The sequence below is a fragment of the Bos javanicus genome, chromosome 2 (assembly GCF_032452875.1).
Source record: "Bos javanicus breed banteng chromosome 2, ARS-OSU_banteng_1.0, whole genome shotgun sequence".
In the NCBI taxonomy this organism is placed as follows: Eukaryota; Metazoa; Chordata; class Mammalia; order Artiodactyla; family Bovidae; genus Bos; species Bos javanicus.
In genome coordinates, this window is record NC_083869.1 from 36,979,185 (window position 1) to 36,999,484 (window position 20,300).

The following is a 20,300-nucleotide window of genomic DNA, read 5'->3' on the forward strand; positions in this document are numbered from 1 at the left end:
TACTAGCGTGTGAGATGAGTGCAATTGTGTGGTAGTTTGAGCATTCTTTGGCATTGCCTTTCTTTGGGATTGGAATGAAAACTGACCTCCTCCAGTCCTGTGGCCACTGCTGAGTTTTCCAAATTTGCTGGCATATTGAGTGCAGCACTTTCACAGCATCATCTTTCAGAATTTGGAATAGCTCAACTGGAATTCTATCACCTCCACTAGGTTTGTTCGTAGTGATACTTTCTAAGGCCCACTTGACTTCACATTGCAGGATGTCTGGCTCTAGGTCAGTGATCACACCATCGTGATTATCTGGGTCGTGAAGCTCTTTTTTGTACAGTTCTTCTGTGTATTCTTGCCATCTCTTCTTAATATCTTCTGCTTCTGTTAGGTCCATACCATTTCTGTCCTTTATCGAGTCCATCTTTGCATGAAATGTTCCTTTGGTATCTCTGATTTTCTTGAAGAGATCTCTAGTCTTTCCCATTCTGTTGTTTTCCTCTATTTCTTTGCATTGATCGCTGAAGAAGGCTTTCTTATCTCTTCTGAACAGCAATTAACTATGAGCAGGAACACAAGTCAAATAAATATACTAGTCTTTAGGTAATAGTTATGAGGTGGGCAGTACCGTCACAGACCTGCTCCTAATTTTATTAAATGTATCCTCTCTTCTGACCTATGGGAGTTTCATGCTCAATGTCTGTCTCATGGCTGTTAGAAGGCTGATCCACCTACGGTACTGTTTTCCAGGAAGGAAGAGGATGGAGTAGAAGAGGGGAAAAGTTATATGTCTGATTACTTCAACTTCTTTTAAAGAGCTTTCCCAGAAACCCATCCAGAGATTTCCACTTAACATCTCTTTTGTCAGAATTATGTGAATGGTAATCTCAGCTTCCCGGAAGACCAGGAAAATTAGTTTTTAGCTGAGCATATTGCCATCCTGAAGAAAACAGAGGGCATTAGTAAGGAATAGGGAGAGAACGGATAGCCACTATCTGCTATGGTTAAGTGGAACAGAGGGACAGGAGGTCAAGCTGAGGAGTAGGTTAAGGTCAGATTATTTAGAACTTCACACACCATGCTTAAGAGTTTAGACAGAAGAATATATTGGCTAAAAGCAAAGACTTTGTGACTGAAAGGCCCTGAAATTGAATCTTGGCTTATCCACTTATTAGCTATGTGAATTTGGATAAATTACTCACCCATTCCTAAACTTCAGTTACCTCAAATAAAAAATAAATATGCTATCCATTTTATAAGGATAGATGAGATCTTAGAGTAGGGGCCTAGTAAACTATAACCTTTATTTTTATTCATAGTTGATTAAGTAGAAGAATTTTAATGCTTTGAAAATGATAGCTCTAGCAGCATATAGAGCATCAGGATGGTCTGAGGCAAAGATCATTAGAAAGTGCTTAATTTATCTGAGTGAGAAATAATAAGGGGCTTCCCTGGTGGCTCAGAGGGTAAAGCGTCTGCCTGCAATGTGGGAGACCCGGGTTCGATTCCTGGGTTGGGAAGATCCCGGAATTATTGGAGTTAGAGAAAGAAACAAGATTCCAGAGATAAACTGTAAGCAGATTGTTACGGGATATAATGACTGGATTTGGGCAAAGTAGTGTTTGAGCAGGGGAGAGTGAAGCCCTGGCATTACTTGGATAACTGGGAGAAGAGTGCAGTCTGTGTGCTGTACAGTACGTTCTCATTCCTTACGTGTTTCATGCATAGTCGTGTATATATGTCAATCCCAGTCTCTCAATTCATCCCACCCCCCTTCTCCTCTTGGTATCTGTATGTTGGCTCTTAACTGCCACAATAATAAATACTTACCAATTCCTTTATAAAAATTACAGAAAGACTTTTCAAGGATGCCAATCCTCCTATACAGTATCATTAATTTATCTCTATTTATTATCATATCCATTAGTATAAAAGTCTGCACTTGGTATCTCCTGTCGTAAAAAGAAATACATATCAAAAACTCTTCCTTCTTTCACCCAAACACTCTTCTGGCTGTGACTCTCTTTTCTGCCTCCCTTTATAACCAAACTTCTCAGAATATATAGCTGTATGTGGTTTCCCCTTTTCCTCATCTTTTATGTGTATGTCAATCCACAGCAATGCCATTTTTCTGTCCTCATCTCACTAAACCCTTGGGAAGAATTGACACAATTGACCAGTCTTTGCTTCTTGAAAAGCTTTTTTAGGGAAGAATTTATATCAAACTGATAGCGTTTCTTCCCTAAAAGTTTGGTAAAATCCACTCTGAAGTCATCTAGGCTTGGAAGATTGATGTTTTTTGTTTGGTTTAATGTTGAGTGTGTGTGCTCGGTTGGTCAGTCATGTAGGACTCTTTGCAACTCCATGGACTGTAGCCCGCCAGACCCCTCTGTCCATGTGATTTTTCCAGGCAAGAATATTAGAATGGGTTGCCATGTTCTCTTCTAGGGAATCTTCCCACCCTGAGGATTGAACCTGTCTCCTGCATCTCCTGTATTTGCAGGTGTATTCTTTACCACTGAGCCACCTGGAAAGCCCAGTGTTGTTATCGGAAGATATTAAATCAGGAGTTCAACTTTTTTTTTGGCCGAACTGTACAACTTGTGGATTTTTTTTTTTTTTTGGTTCAACCAGGAGTTGAACCCTAACCCTCAGCAGTGAGAGCATAGAGCCCTAACTCCTGGACCACCAGGGAATTTCTAGGAGTTCATCTTTTAAAATAGAAGTATAAAACTATTCAGATTTATCATATTCTTTGTGGGTGACCTTCGGTAGTTGATGTCTTTCACATTTTGCCCGTATCATCTAAGTTGTATTATAAGTGCAGAGTTCTTCCAAATAGTACCTTATCCTTGACTCTGTAGAATTTGTAGTGATATCTTCTCTTTTATTATTAATATTAATGATTTGTGCCTTTTTTCCTTTAGAGGTTTATAAACTTTATCAACCTTTTTGACACTAGATTTTGGTTTCAATGATTTTTTTCAATATTATTTTTTATGTTTCATTGATTTTTTACACTTTATTATTTCCTTGTTTTCAAATGTGTGTGATTTCCTCCTTTTTTCTTCTAATTTCTTAAAGGGAAAACTTAGATTATTTATGTTAGACTTTTCTCATTTTCTCATATATGCACTTAATGCTAAAACTTTCCCTTTCCAACTATAGCTGCATCCCTCAAATTTTGATATATTTTCATTTCATTATCATTCTAGTGAAGTTATTTTCTATTTTCCTAAGTGAATTCTTCTTTCACTGATGTTTAAAAGTCAGTAATTTGACATTTAAAGTTTTAAAGTGATGTCCATTTTAGTTTTATTGTGGTTAAAAAACGTACTAATGATCATCTGTGCTCTGTGTTTTGGCTTCCCATGCCACTTTTTCAGACTGGCCCTGGTGGGTCTCTTCTGTGCCTGTGAGAATTGTTCGGTCAACCATGTACTTGGCAGAGATACATCTCTTTCTCTTTGTGGTTTCCTTGCTTGTAAAATTAGCCCGTGATTTCCAGCTGCTCTGCCAGCTTTGGACTCTGCTCTCTGACACCTCAGGCTTTCTGCTGTCTAAGCTAATCATGGTGAAGGTATGCACTCAATTAAGAAATACATCAAACTGAACATATCTGCTGTGTGGAGCTTCTTTCTCTACATCTTCTGCTTGTTATTTTGTGGTGCCTGGTACACAGTACTTGTAGTTAGACATTTGGAAAGTTTAAGTTCTGAATTTGAGTCTCATTCTTTCTGTGGTTTGATCATTGCCAGGATTTCCCCTTTAAATTTCCTCATTTCCCGATGTTTTCTTAGCCTGGAGTCTGACCTCTGGCACCTTTAGTTGACAAGCCTGTTGTTTCATCTTCCACTGTTTTCTGTAGTTAAAGCTGTGAAGTTTATACAGCATTATGGGATCAGAAAGCAACAAAGTCATACTTCTTACCCTTTCTTTTTACCATTTTTTCCAGATTAAAATTTCTCCTAGCTTTTCTCTGCTTTTCAGTATCTTATTTTTGTTGTTTTCAATCGAATTTTTGTAATCATTTTCTGTGGATGATTTATGTGACCACTTTACTATTACTCCTTCATTACCTGAAGTTATCACCCCCAAAATGAATCACTTTCTTTTTCAAAAAAATTAGACTCCTGGGATGGCATATGTGACACAATCTAGCTAATCCAAACATCATATTTCCCATATAATGATGGTTAAGTGATTGGTTAAGGAAGGCAAGTGAGACTAATCAAAGGGAAAGAAATTCCACTGTAGGATTTTTATTGGTACTTGTGAGGAAGTATAACTTTTTGTCCCATAAACCTGAAAGGAAGGGCCTATCTGAATAAATAGAGCCAAGAGAGGAAAGAGGAATTAAATGCTAGTAAACTTTCAACCAGTCTTCTTTATCTAAAGCATCTTCCAAATGCTTTTATGTTTGTGAATTAATACGTTTACCTTTTCACTTAGGCATTTTGAGTTGATTGTTTTGTACTTTTCAATTTATTAATAACTGATACATTCTCCACCATCTAATCCCAACTTAAAGTCTCAAACATGTTCTCCCTTTGTCTTAGAAGAACTGTACAAGGTCTCAAACGTGTTCTCTTTGTCTTAGAGGAATTACACAAGCTGATTCTCATGGCTTTGTCTCAGGTTAAATATCCTGAAACATTAATTAGTTCATAGTGTCTGGGTAATTTCTGTTATCTGTTTTTGCACCTAATTTCCTCCATAGTACTCTTCGCAATTTATAATCCTAGATTTGGTGTTGATTTACTTGTTTGTCCCTTCTACCTTTAAAGGGCAGAGACCACACAGTGTTCTTTTGTCAGTGTGCATCCAGTCAGTGCCAGGCACAAAATATGTGCTTAAGAAACAATTTGTAAATTACATGATAAATTTACTCTAATGTTTTCTAGGCTATATTATGCTCTGCTCGGGTCAGGAAGATCCCCTGGAGAAAGAAATGGCAACTCACTCCAGTATTCTTGCCTGCAGAATCCCCATGGACAGAGGAGCCTGGTGGGCTACAGTCCGTGGGGTTGCAAACAGTGAGACACAGCTGAGCAACTCAGCAGCAGCAGCATGCTCTACTCTGATGATACCAAATAACTGCAGATTTTAGTTGGAGATGGGCATTATAAGCCTCAGGGTAAAGAATCTAAAAGATTAGTTGACCTTACTGAAGAGGCATTGAATAAATAAAGTTGTTAATTAAAAATTCTTATTTAAAAGATGGAACTTATGTTTACTGTCAGTAGAGAACCATCAAGAGAATGAGATAGGCCTGTTCTTGAGGGTTTGGGGATTAAGCCGGATTTTCATTTCAGTCTCTGAGTACTTATATGAACTATTATAACAATTTTCTTTTTTAGTTGTCTATATTCTAGACATCTGTAAGTCACAAATAAAGACCCTGGAATGTTTACTATCTAGCTTTTTTTCCCCTGTCAGTAGATTTATTTAATGAAGGGTTTGATCACAAGGCACCAGGTATTTTTGAAATATATTTTACATCACTTTTATGGATATAACTTGGAGTTTTAATTAGAATTTTAGCAGTAAATTAGTAAAGAAAGGCCATACTTTCCAATCAATTAAGTAATTTTAAAAATGAACCCAAGGTTATGGATATAATTGTTTCTTTCCTCTCAAAAAAAGATACATTGGAATCCTAATCCCCTGTTCTTCAGCATGTGACGTCTTTGGAAATTGGGTCCTTAAGTGAGTGAGTGAAAGTCGCTCAGTCGTGTCCAACTCTTTGCGACCCCATGGACTGTAGCCCACCAGGCTCTCTCTGTCCATGGGATTCTCTAGGCAAGAATACTGGAGTGGGTTGTTATTCCCTTCTCCAGGAGATCTTCCCAAACCAGAAATTGAACCCAGCTCTCCTGTTTTATCTTCTTTTAGTTTTGCTCCCTTTTGGTCTTTACCCTCTGGTGTCTTTGGGAACTGTGCATATGTGTAACAGCATCTACCATACCTCTTCATTTTAAACACTTAAGGAGACCTGAGGCTCTCACAGAGAAATAAATTAGAGGTGCTGTTTCTTTTAGCTTTGCTTTCCCATTCTTTATTATTATTATTATTATTTTAATTAAGGTATACTTTATTCACAATATTAGTTTCATGTGTACAAAATGATGATCAAAATTTATATAGGTTATATTCTATTTAAAGTTGTTAGAAAATATTGACTATATTCCCAATACAACATACAATGGAATTTTTTTTCTTTTTATTATTATTTTTTTTTTTTACTTTACAATATTGTATTGGTTTTGCCATACATCAACATGCATCCACCACGGGTGTACACGTGTTCCCCATCCTGAAGCCCCCTCCTCCCTCCCTCCCCATACCATCCCTCTGGGTCATCCCAGTGCACCATCCCCAAGCTTCCTGTATCCTGCATCAAACCTGGACTGGCAATTCATTTCTTATATGATATTATACATGTTTTAATGCCATTCTCCCAAATCATCCCCCCCTCCCTCTCCCACAGAGTCCAAAAGACTGTTCTATACATCTGTGTCTCTTTTGCTGTCTCGCATACAGGGTTGTCGTTACCATCTTTCTAAATTCCATATATATGCGTTAGTATACTGTATTAGTGTTTTTCTTTCTGGCTTACTATTATTATTATTTTTTAATGTAATCTCTCCTTTTATCAACCTTCATCATTTCATACTGTAAGAAAGTAAAATCACTAAAGGCAAATAACCTTATGAATCCGCTGAGTGTGAAGAGAAAAGGCCATGGTATAGATGAATGCATTAGGAGGGACACACCTAACTTTAGGGGTTTACAGTTGGCAAAAACTCAGGCTTTGTTGTACAATTAGTATCATTATGTGTTACACAATGACTGGGTCCTGATTGCTTGCAGTGACACAAGCATAATAAGCAATCTTTCAAAATCAAGTAAAAATATAACAAGAAAAAAAGCAATATTGAAAAATTCAGAAATGTCCAACTATTGCTATTTCTTGGTTGAAACGCTGTTGATCAGTAGTTGGGTTCTCCAACAAAATGTGAAACCAAGAGAAGTTTAGAAAGCAGCAATTTTAAACAAATGAAAGCTAGGCAAAATGCATTGCAGTCCTTCATTATATAGTTCATAAGTATGAAAAAAAAAGAATTGTAGGCTGTTAAGTAATTCATAATTCTGGAGAATATTTTTCCATGCCGTGAATCTGTAACAGTAACTGTTACACAGTCTGTCTCCCTTGCTCTCTTTATGAGAGACCCTTACCACCAAGTCTTCCTTGGATAGTCTCTGTGTCACCATTCACTTCCAGTTGCTTCACAAGCTACTCTTAACCCACCCCTGGAAACTATGTATAAAATTATTTAATGTGTGCTGATGATATGAGCATTTACACCTCTAACCAATATGTATTTAACCAAGATAGTCCTTTAAACCTTGATCATATGAGAAAGTGCCATTACATCAATACTACAGACAACTGTTTTTCCCACGAACTATGGAAAAGTTTGGGACAAATTCACCTCTTTCCAGAAATATGCAAAATTCAGTGCCAAAGAGTAACAGTAAAGTGTTCATTAAGCCAGCAGAACAAATCACCTTGTTTTCAAAATATTAATTCCACCTTGGTTTCAAGTGCATCAGTGCCCTAAACCAAAATCACTGGTGTCTTTATTAACGGGGAAGGTTAGACATAGATGTGTACAGAAAGAAGCCCATCTGGAGACATAGGAAATATGCCTGAGGTTTCCAAAGTTAGAGAATAATGAAACATATTCTTCATTAGCATCTTCAGGGCATGGCCTTGCGCACACCTTGCTTTTGGAATTTTGTAGCCTCCAGAACTGAGACAATAAATATCTGTTGTTCTAAGCCACTCAGTTTGTGGGCACTTTGTTATGGCTGCTGTAGCAAATTAATATATGACCTCTATTGAATGCACTACTTTTTTTGATGATTAGCTGTACTTTGCTGGTTGTATACTAGAAGCTGATTTTGCAATGCTGTAAAATATGCTTCTAGTTTAAAGGACTAGAGACAGGAGTTTAAAGACATGTAGCAATGAAATTGCTATTTTTCATTAATGTAGCAATGAAAGAAATGTGTTTTTCAAGGCTGCTTTTGGTAATTTTTGTTTATTACGGGAAAACTGACTTATTTATTGATGCATAAGTAAAATAAGACTTTAGAATTAAGCTTGTTTTCACATTTTTTATAATTTATTATAAAAATAAAGTGCATCTATATTTGAATATAGGAATATATAAATATAGTATAATTTTAGTGTTTTAATCTGTGAACTTTAAATTCTTTCATTAGATCTAAAAAAAATACTTTTTTTCCAGAGGAGCAGCTACTCCTGTCTTTTAAGAATAGTTATTTGCCTGGGGACTGATACATCATTGAGTGAACTGAATCAAAAGCTTGTTCACCAGGTTCAGTGTTATATAAAGTAGTAGCTTTTGTTCCCAAGGCTACCTAGACTTTTAATGATTTTTTTTTTCTAATAAAAAGACTGTTTGAAAGGAAATTAGTAACTTTATATTGAATCCTGGCAGATACCAACTTAACCAAGTAGTCAAAGTTAATGTCACCAGTACCACATAGCAACATCATGGACCCAATGAGAAGGAAACATTGGGTACTCTTCCCAATCATGTTTAACCTCTTCTAATCATGAGAAAACATCAGACAAACCCACACTGAGATCCATCTACAAAGTACCTGACTAGTACTCTAATGTATCAAGGTCATGAAAGACAAGACTGAGAAACCGTGACAAATTAGAGAAAATTAAGGAGACACAGTAACTAAATGCAACGTGAGATCCTGGATTGGATTTTAGCACAGAAAAGGACACTACTGGAAAAACTGAGATCTGAGTAAATTAATTAATTAATCAGGGTTAATTTCTTGGCTTTGAAAACTAGTTTTTATCATATAAAATGTTAACATAAGGGGAGGTTGGCACCCTGTACTATTTTATACAACTCTTGTGAGTCTAAAACAATCTCAAAACACATATTTAAAAATAAAAAGAAAGACTTTACTTCCATACCATGCTTTTTAAATGTTAAAATATAAAGGTTAACTACTGAAAAAGTTGTAAGAATAAAGGAATAAAATGAAAGTTATTGGTGGGGGAATATCTTGTTACCATTAACTATAAAATTCTTTCTATTTGTTCTTTAATCAAAGTTCAGGTTAGCAGAATTTGTACATTGTGAGTTTCAGAATATTTAAGCATTAATATGTTTAGTAATTTTAATATATGGGCAAATAATTTGAACATTTCTTTAATTTACAATAATTTCACTTTATTGAATTCAGTTATTACTAGTGTTTAATTACTCTTGTAACCTTTATTTGTGCTACCATTTTTGACAATTAAACATATTTTGAAGGTTGCATACTAGACACTGATTTAGCAATGCTGTAAAATGTGCTAACAGTTTAAAGAACTAGAGATAAGAGAATAGATGTTGCAACAAGTTTGTGTAGCAATAACAAAGACATTTGTAGCACACAAAAAGCAGCATATGTGGAATTCTATCATAATAAATGGTCTCCTTGATTTTTACAAAGAAAGATTAGATGCTTTAAGCATACTTATTCCTTATAATCATTTTGTTTTAATTTGTTATCTAGACATTTCCTGATTGGTAGGAGATTTTGTCCACTCATAGTATAGGTTCAAGACATTAGTATGGTATTTATGTAATTTTGTTCCTGTGGGAGGAAAAGGCCTTATTATATTGTTATGAAAGTTCATTTGATATTAATAAAGGCACTCGGAGTTAACATGCACTGTTCCTGAGACACTGGCATTTCTGTAACTGCTTTAATCACTTATAGATAGATTGGCTAGTAAAATCTGTAAAGCTGTGCTAAAAATTAGTCAGTTTATTATAATGTAAATAATTTAGGCATTAGAGATGTATTCTCATTATGCAGTAAGCTTACATTTTTACTTATCAGTTAAAATGGAAACCAAAAAAAGTTGCATTCATAATATTGAAACTATGCTTGAATGTTAATATCTGTAAAAAAGAATAATTATGGTCTTCTAAAACTATTTTCATTTTATGATGTCATTTATCAGTTTTCAGTTGTGCTTTCTGAGCAAAATTTGAGAGTTAATCATGCCAGGTTTTTATTTCAGAAGATCTTCTGATTATAGGTTTATTAATATTGAAAAATCACTTCTCCAAAAGTAAAGCATTCTAATATTCAAATAATTTTATTTTGCACTCTTAAACTTAATAGAGTCAGTTTGACTTGTGTTGAATTTTCTTTCCTATAGGAAGATGCTCTGTTTTTTTTTTATTACTACAGAATATGCTTTTTAAAAAATGTAGTTGCAGAGTTCACTTAGCCTTCTCCAGTCTATGATTAGAAATCTTGTGAACAGTCAGTCGCATGATGTTTCAAGAGGGTTTGGAGAAGGTTAAGGACATTGTCCTGACAATGAAAAAGTGAAAGTGAAAATCATCAGAATCTTTGTGACCCCATAGACTATACAGTCCATGGAATTCTCCAGGCAGGACACTGGAGTGGATAGGCTTTCCCTTCTCCAGAGGATCTTCCCAACCAAGGGATAGAACCCAGGTCTTCCACAGTGTCAGCATATTCTTTATCAGCTGAACCACAAGGGAAGCCCAAGAATACTGGAGTGGATAGGCTATCCCTTCTCCAGAAGATCTTCCCCACCCAGGAACTGAACAGGGGTCTCCTGCATTGCAGGCAGCTACTTTACCAACTGAGTTATGAAACCTGTGAGTGAAACCAAGGGTGTAATCTAAACAGCACCCCCAGCTGTATAAGAAGATTAAAGCCACAGCATCCTTCAGTTCAGTTCAGTTCAGTTCAGTCGCTCAGTCCCATCCGACTCTTTGCAAGCCCATGAATCGCAGCACGCCAGGCCTCCCTGTCCATCACCAACTCCCGGAGTTCACTGAGACTCAAATCCATCGAGTCAGTGATGCCATCCAGCCATCTCATCCTCTGTCGTCCCCTTCTCCTCCTGCCCCCAATCCCTCCCAGCATCAGAGTCTTTTCCAATGAGTCAACTCTTCACATGAGGTGGCCAAAGTACTGGAGTTTCAGCTTTAACATCATTCCTTCCAAAGCAATCCCAGGGCTGATCTCCTTCAGAATGGACTGGTTGGATCTCCTTGCAGTCCAAGGGACTCTCAAGAGTCTTCTCCAACACCACAGTTCAAAAGCATCAATTCTTTGGCGCTCATCAGTTCAGACGCTCAATCCTGTCTGACTCTTTGCGACCCCATGAATCGCAGCACGCCAGGCCTCCCTGTCCATCACCAACTCCTGGAGTTCACTGAGACTCAAATCCATCGAGTCAGTGATGCCATCCAGCCATCTCATCCTCTGTCGTCCCCTTCTCCTCCTGCCCCCAATCCCTCCCAGCATCAGAGTCTTTTCCAATGAGTCAACTCTTCACATGAGGTGGCCAAGGTACTGGACTTTCAGCTTCAGTATCATTCCCTCCAAAGAAATCTCAGGGCTGATTTCCTTCAGAATGGACTGGTTGGATCTCCTTGCAGTCCAAGGGACTTTCAAGTGTCTTCTCCAACACCACAGTTCAAAAGCATCAATTCTTAGGCGTTCACCTTTCTTCACAGTCCTACTTTCACATCCATACATGACCACTGGAAAAACCATAGCCTTGACTAGACGGAACTTTGTTGGCAAAGTAATGTCTCTGCTTTTGAATATGCTATCTAGGTTGGTCATAACTTTTCTTCCAAGGAGTAAGCGTCTTTTAATTTCATGGCTGCAGTCACCATCTGCAGTGATTTTTGAGCCCCCCAAAATAAAGTCTGACACTGTTTCCACTGTTTCCCCATCTATTTCCCATGAAGTGATGGGACCGGATGCCATGATCTTCGTTTTCTGAGTGTTGAGCTTTAAGCCAACTTTTTCACTCTCCACTTTCACTTTCATCAAGAGGCTTTATAGTTCCTCTTCACTTTCTGCCATAAGGGTGGTATCATCTGCATAGCTAAGGTTATTGATATGTCTCCCGGCAGTCTTGATTCCAGCTTGTGCTTCTTCCAGCCCAGCGTTTCTCATGATGTTCTCTGCATATAAGTTGAATAAGCAGGGTGACAATATACAGCCTTGATGTACTCCTTTTCCTGTTTGGAACCAGTCTGTTGTTCCATGTCCAGTTCTAACTGTTGCTTCCTGACCTGCATACAGATTTCTCAAGAGGCAGGTCAGGTGGTCTGGTATTCCCATCTCTTTCAGAATTTTCCACAGTTTCTTGTGATGCACACAGTCAAAAGGCTTTGGCATGGTCAATAAAGCAGAAATAGATGTTTTTCTGGAACTCTCTTGCTTTTTCGATGATCCAGCGGATGTTGGCAATTTGATCTCTGGTTTCTCTGCCTTTTCTAAAACCAGCTTAAACATCTGAAAGTTCATGGTTCACGTATTGCTGAAGCCTGGCTTGAAGAATTCGGCGCTCATAGATGTTATTAAATCAGCTTCTAAGTACCCAAAGAGCTTTTAATAACATTGTGAATGCTTTTTATAATTGAAACAGAGGGGAAAACTGAGGTATATTTTTATCACTTAAAGAATGACTCCTGGTTATTCTAGCTTTTTAAAGGAAGAGAGAAACAGAAAATTGAAAACTACCGTTTTTAGAGTTATCCACAGCAAGTATTATAAAGTGTTGTCCCTGAAACTGTTAGCAGTTTGTTTTCTGCAGTGTTTTGTAGAGAGTAAAAATGATTAAGAAATGGCTCATTTCTTTATAACCTTATACCCAAGCGATGGTCTGATAAAAGATTGTGAATAATCATGACTGTTCAAAGAGCGTCCAAAACGTATCTATCTGGGAGATTCAGGGATACTTCTTGGAGTACATTTTCTTGAAATTATTATGAAAGGATAGTTAAGATTATAAAAGGCAAAAGAAGTCAAAGCGCATGTTATATAAGCATGGGGGGTCTATATAAATAATGTGTCCAAAAATATAATAATGGAAAACATTTATTAAGTACTTGTATTTCATATTATGCCAAGTATTGCAGATTATTGAGATGATCAAGATCCAGTTTTTGCTCAAGGTCTAAAATCCTAGTTTAGAATTCATGTGCATAGAAGTGATAGTTAAAACAGTGGAAGTACGTGAAATGACTGAGGAAGAAAGCATAAAAGTGGAAGAAGGAGATAATTGGACAAAAATCTTAAGGAATCTTACTTATATTTACAAAAGAAAATCCAATAAGGCACACAGTAGTACTATTGAAAAATATAGTTAATAAGAATATGAAAATAGTTCCATGACCTGGATCTTAAGGGTGAAAATGGATTTTAATAAGGAAGAGGCAATCATATGCCAGATTTATAGAGTCAGGTTAAGAATGAGAAGAGCAGAGATTATTGAAATCTAGTGGTTAGGAAAACTTAAGGTCCTTTACAGACAAAATGGAAGGGAGACTTAGACTTTGCAAGGTATTAAAGATTCTGAGAACTGAGGAGGAAGTAGACAGACAAGTATACGAATTTTCTTTCAAGGTTAATGAGGAGTGATGGTGAGATGGAATTGAGAGGGAAGGAGACAGATGGGGTCAAGTGGTAGAAGACTGAGGGCGACCAAAAGGCATGCTGAGAAATATGGAAATGGAAATGCGGAAACCATGGTTAGTAAAATGTAAGAGTTTAAGATCTTGGAGTGGTAGCGTTTTGTGTGATAGAATCCAGCATGTGGCCTAAATGAAATCAAGGAGAAATAAAAGGCCAAATGGTAATTTTTAAAAGTTAGGACTTGAGGTTGCCTAAGTGTAAGACAAAAGGAAACTAGTAAGAAGGATCCTTGAAAGTTTAAATGAAAATTCAAAACAATTTCGTAGTCTTTGGAATTAGTCCCATGCATGTGCACCTTCTGTTATTAATGAGTAATAAATCGATTCATTCAGCAGATACCTATTATATATCTAGTCTGTACAAGACATTGTTTTAGGTATTTGGGATCTGTTACTGATTTCTGTATGTGACAATACCAGTTCATAATATTATAATGTTAACTAACTTGTTTAATACATTGTGGTGTGAAAAAGTCTTCAGTTCAGTTTAGTTCAGTCACTCAGTCGTGTCCGACTCTTTGAGACCCCATGAATTGCAGCACTCCAGGCCTCCCTGTCCATCACCAACTCCCGGAGTTCACCCAAACCCATGTCCATTGAGTGGGTGATGCCATCCAGCCATCTCATCCTCTGTCGTCCCCTTCTCCTCCTGCCCCCAGTCCCTCCCAGCATCAGGGTCTTTTCCGATGAGTCAACTCTTTGCATGAGGTGGCCAAAGTATTGGAGTTTCAGCTTTAGCATCAGTCCTTCCAGTGAACAGGACTGATCTCCTTTAGGATGGACTGGTTGGATCTCCTTGCAGTCTAAGGGACTCTCAAGCATCTTCTCCAACACCACAGTTCAAAAACATCAATTCTTAAGTGCTCAGCTTTCTTCACAGTCCAACTCTCACATCCAGACATGACCACTGTAAAAACCATAGCCTTGACTAGACGGAACTTTGTTGGCAAAGTAATGTCTCTGCTTTTGAATATGCTATCTAGGTTGGTCATAACTTTTCTTCCAAGGAGTAAGCGTCTTTTAATTTCATGGATGCAGTCACCATCTGCAGTGATTTTGGAGCCCAGAGTCTTACACTACCTAAATTATGTTCAAATCATTGAGTTCATTAAGGCTCGGGATTATGTCTTATTTATCCTGTATGCTAAGTACTAAGCATAGCACCTGTACTTAATATGAAATTAAATATGTTCATGAAATGTCTGAATTACTAGAAACTTTTGAATAAAGATCAGAATAATTCTGAAAGGTTTTTACATGGAATTAGTAGCTGTTTTTATAAAAAGTGTGGAAAAATAGTATTTAAATTATTAATATATATAGAATTGCAAAGCCATTTAATGAGAAAGATATACTTTTTCTTATCACTGACTTCTATATTGCTATATAGGCAAAATTTAGTAAAGATTATTAAATGTAGTGTAAATTATTTCCTTTCAGTGGTATAACTTTATCCATGTATAGCAAAGAAAATCTTTGATATGTATTCTTAATAATGCATAGTATCACTATAATCAGTATAATGTGGGCCTGATCTTCACTATATACAAAAGTGAACCTTTTCTTATCAACAAGGAATAAATAGGTCCTATAGATTCCATTGTCACGTGAGTACTTTCTATGCTTCAATTATGTTCACCAGGAGTTTTCTAAAAAGGAATAAGAAAATAGAGTAAGGTAGCCTCTTCGTAATTTTGTCAAGCATAGATATAACTCTGTGTACAAACTACTTTTTTTCCCATTTGAATCTACAGTGAGTAAATACAGCATGTATTTTGTTGAAATCTTACATTCAGCTCTTTCTAGCTATCACACTTTTTAGAGTTAGAAAAAGAATGATTCATGTTGATGTTTGACAGAAACCAGCACAATTCTGTAAAGCAGTTAACATTCAATTAAAAACTAAATACATTTTTTAAAAAAGAACCTTTTTATTATCAAATTGTGTAAAATTGATTCTTAATTATTGCTGAAGAGTGACAACTGCATTTAGATATTACTCATGTTTTTGGTTCATGAGACGCCAAGGTAAACCTTGCTCATTTATTTCTTCACAGTAAGAAAATGTTCTGACTATCCATCTAAGAATGCCTGCTAACAATTAACTTCTGTTGTAGAAATATTTCTATCTGTTTCTGATCCTTTATAATTTCAATCTGTTCTGAGTTTTTATAATATATTGTATAGTTTTGAGTTTACCTCACAAAACTTTTTGTATTAAATCACTGCTATTAATAGATATATACAATTGACAAATACAATTTAAGAATTATTATTTTGTAAAATATAAGTTAAAATGATTCTAAAATCTACAAACTGAATGTTCAGTTTATTTTGTTTATCAAGAAAACTAATATAGAGGAGAATGAAACTGACCACAGTATGCTTATAAATAAGCAGTTGATTAAGGACATGTGATTTCAGAAGCTGAATTGATTACTGAGAATTGGGAATTTTATAGGCAATCACATGTGAAAATAAATAATGGTTCTTAATGTTATATATAGGCTCATTTTTTTAGAGAAATTAGCTGGGTCTTTGAGAATTCTATTGCCCACCCACGCCACCCCACTCAAAATTTACATAATCTTTGTGATACCATAGCAATACTCTTAAAAATAGTGATACTTGAGTAATTTCCCTTGTTTCTAGTAGCAAACTCTGTTTTGTTTTGACTTAATTTTAGTGCTAATTGCAGTCTAGAATTCTGATTAGATAAAAAGTACCAAATTCACAGATTTTCTGTTTAGGCTTTGATAAACAGAAACTAAGATTGGCTGACTAAGAAAATATTATCCAATTTTGTGTCCTTCCCTGCCCTCCTCCCTCACAGTTTTATTTGTGGGCTTTACTTGTAGAGACTCTTGAGTATCTTCCCTATAAGATCTACTAACTGCTTTCTAGTAGTGGGACCTCAGCCTTCATCAGAACTTTTTACCTTGAAGGCTGATTGATGTAAGATATACTTGATGTAATCATCTATTTAAATCTTACTACTTCAGTGAAAATACAGTGTTATTTCAATGAGGAATTTAGGGCTTATATCAGTCAATGAGAGTACACTCTGATCTCTTTGATGACTTCCTCTTAGTTTTCAGAGAATAAAAAAGCAAAGAGGAGAGATTTTGTTGATAACTAAATGATAATGAAAACTATACTTATTTTTAAGTTGCATTTTTTAAATTTACTTCAAACATATTTTATTCAAACTATATTGCAGTGCGTAGCCAGGTCTGGTGTAAACAGGATTATAAGGAAGCCTTATTTTTTTTTTTAACACAGAGCACAATAGTTTCACACAGTAAATTATGGTAGCCTAGAGTGTGAGTTTTTATATTCTGCTTTCATACTGTCAAATCAGGAAACTTAATTATTTCCTGGAAGTTAAAAGAAGATTTCCAAGTATTAACAAATCTTCTGCCAAATCCGTACAAAGAATGAAAAATTCATTGTGTTTTTGATTGTTTAACACTGCAACTTTGGGTTATGACACTTAGTACTACATTCTCTTTAGAGTAAATGTAGAGATTGAAAAAAGTCACATTTGAATTGAGTATGAACTTACTGTCACAATGTTTAAAAATGATTTTTTATATTGATCACTAGCTTCGAATGCGTTTAGAAACAAATTAGTAGGTTTATTTATTAAATACTTATGCTCTTGGATGTATTGCTTTATCAGGCTAGAAATATAATCCTTTTTGGCATCAGCCCTCCTCACCTAAAGATGTTGGATAGAAACTATAGCTTCAATTCTAGTACATGGAAACTAGGAACTCTTTGTCTAGAGTATGACAATTTGAGTAATGACTTTGTGACAGATTCTAGATTTATTTGATTAATTTTCGACTTTGTATTAATAGGATGTTTTTTAATCTTCCTTCTTATGAGTAAAAATTCCTGATAAAATATTAACGTACATGTATTAGCAGAAAGTTTGCCTCACTTTTGCAGGTAAAACTATATAATTCATGAAAATTACTTACTTAAAGCATCATTCTCAATCTCAAAATTATAAAGTTATGTCATTCATTTGACTTATTTTTAGAGAATATTCATGTTTCTAGAAACATCTTATTCTGTAGGGTTTGAAGAACAGAAATGCAAAAGAAAAAAGGTATAATAGAAATTTAATAGATAAACTATAAATTTTAACACACTATGAATGCTGAAATCAGATAAATCTCATGTTTTTATAATACAACTTTAAGTGTGTTTTTTTCCCTCCCAGGACATTTATTCAGAGCAGCTGGGGATCAACCGTTTAACCTGTCCACAGTGTCGAGTGCCTTCCCAATGGTCAGCCACCCAGTCTTTGGTCTACATTCAGCCAGCTCAGGGCATTCAGAATTTGGTGGTTTGGGGACACTTGGTACACCCACAGCCTTAGCCGCCCATCCCCAACTAGCGTCTTTTCCAGGTAAACATCTATTACAAACAGTGTTCAAGGAAAGGAAGAAAGCTTGAAAATGTGCAAGCAGTAATTGTTTATTAAACTGAACAAAAAGAATAGTCTTATGCCTGATATATTAAAGCTCACGTGCAAGAATTAGCTCAGTCCTTTTTACCATGTGCAAAATAATAAAACACACTGTGTGTGCTGTGGGGCAGTGTAATTAGTTATTCAAATGCTAAGCTGAAACAAAAGGCATCTGTTGCAAAAGTGAATAATTAAGCCAAGTTTTTATCATGCTTTTTATTGAAGTAGAAAAGTATGTGTTTTAGAAGTATAAAATTTGATTAATTTTTCTCAGTTTTACTTGGTTTTTAAAAAAATTATTTAACTTTCAGTGAAAAACTAAAGTCCAGTTCCTATAATGAATAAATACACTTTTATTTTGAGTTCTCATTTCTCTGCGTTTGTAAGTAAGATGAGCTTGGCTCTTAAATTTCTATTTTTTTTCATGTTTTACTTAAACAACCATAGATTTGCACCACTTACATGGGAGGGAGACCAGAATTATCCCAGATTATGAGGATTCAGGAGTCCAGTAAGACACCAATTAAAGCTTAACTTAGACAAACATGCTATCATTTCTCGTTATATTATTTTGAAAGTCTAAGCTTTAATATGTTTCCAGTGATTAATTTTATCTTAATAAATTTTAGTTAAGGATACATGATTTAGTGTTACTATTAGAGCATAATTCAGAGACAAGTAGGTCTGAATTTAAATCAGGCCTGTTAGCTTTCAGCTGTGTGACCTTGATTGAACAAGTAATCTGACCTCTCAGCCTCAGGTTTCTCACGTGAATAATGAGGATGATAATAACAATAATAGTATCTACCTCTTAGGGTTCTTGTGAAGATTAAGAGAGATAATCCATGTCCAGTGCTGAATGCAGTGTTCAGCATACATAATTAGTACATAATTGGTAGCCATCATGATTCTTTCTCTTGTTAAGAGTTTCTTTAAAACTAATCAAGTATCTTGTTTGATGGAAAGATGGTTAAATATATATTTAATATGACTCATTTTTTGAGTCATATTATTTCTTTAATTCAGAAAAGGGATGGTGAGAAGGAACAATGTGTCTAGAAAGGTAAAAGTCAAACAAAGTCTTGACATTTGCTTTAAAAATACTAATAGGAATTTATTTTAGGCAGTTCTGAGCATGGTTGCTTAGCAAGATGAGTAATCAGTAGATATTTGCTGAAATATAGGTTGCTGAATAAAAAATTAAAATAGGTAATAGTAATATAGTTGCTAGTATCTTAAATTTTAAAAATTGTTTTAACACAATTTCTTATATTTGATATAGTTTGATATATATGTAGTATTAATTGCTTTTGAGCATTTCTAAACCACAATGTAATTATTGAATTATTAAATCAATTATCTTCTGTACTGAAACATGGTTAACAGTTGTAAAGAATTACTCATCTCAGCTTCAATAATGTTGGTATTTCCACTGTATGGAAAAAATGCAATAACTTCCCTAATCTATATAAGCTATTCATATAAGCTATTCATTCATCCATTTATTGTACAGACTTCTTTGAGCATCTAACTATGTTCTGTGCACTAGGCTAAGCATTTAGGAGTACACTAACATTGTCTATGTTATGTTTCTTATAGTTTTTAGAAGATGGATAAATAGAAAATTATAAGACAGAGTCTTTAGTGGCAAATAACAGTATGGCTGTATAAGCATGCTTTTTTGCCAAGAGAATATGCTTTGTTTTAGAGGACTCATTTGTTTAAGTTGTACATTTTATATAACTTAAGTTGTCTATAATTGGTTTTATTTAGAAGGGTAACCAAAAGGCCAAAATTTTCAAATCACCTACTAAATAAAAACACAAAAAGAAGAAATTACTAGGAATTTTAAATGAGGAATAGTTAATTTTAAAATATTACACACTTCTAGTCTGCATTTCAGGTGATTAAATCAACATGAAAATTACTTAATGTATATTAGTATAATAAAATTACTTCCATTTTATATTGAAATAATATTTCATGGGAAGTTATTTTAAAATATTTATAATTTTAGTCATTATATTTTTATATTATATTACTATGAATTTTTGTGAAGTATTTGGCTGTATCAACTCAAGGAGATTTTTAAATTCTGTTGTCTTCTGGGTTCAAATTGTGTTTCAGTATATCCTCTGAAATAATAAACTCTTTCAATGGAATATGATTAATGTTTTTACCATGCAGTTACTGCCTTTGAATACATTTAGAAATTCCTCATGTTCTGGTTTATATAATACTTA

At 35.1% G+C, this 20,300-nt stretch overlaps 1 protein-coding gene across 24 annotated transcripts in view; it reads left to right on the top strand.

Moving 5' to 3' along the window:
- Window positions 1-20,300, top strand: part of BAZ2B (bromodomain adjacent to zinc finger domain 2B) — a 336,353-nt gene that overhangs the window by 185,483 nt on the left and 130,570 nt on the right. For 19 of the 24 annotated variants that reach the window (XM_061395981.1, XM_061396001.1, XM_061395906.1 and 16 more), the window contains one exon: window positions 17,809-17,997. The exons of the other annotated variants lie outside the window; for them this stretch is intronic. In XM_061395981.1, the coding sequence (XP_061251965.1) occupies window positions 17,809-17,997 (189 nt within the window). The remainder of the gene's footprint in view (window positions 1-17,808; window positions 17,998-20,300) is intronic. 24 annotated transcript variants of the gene reach the window in all.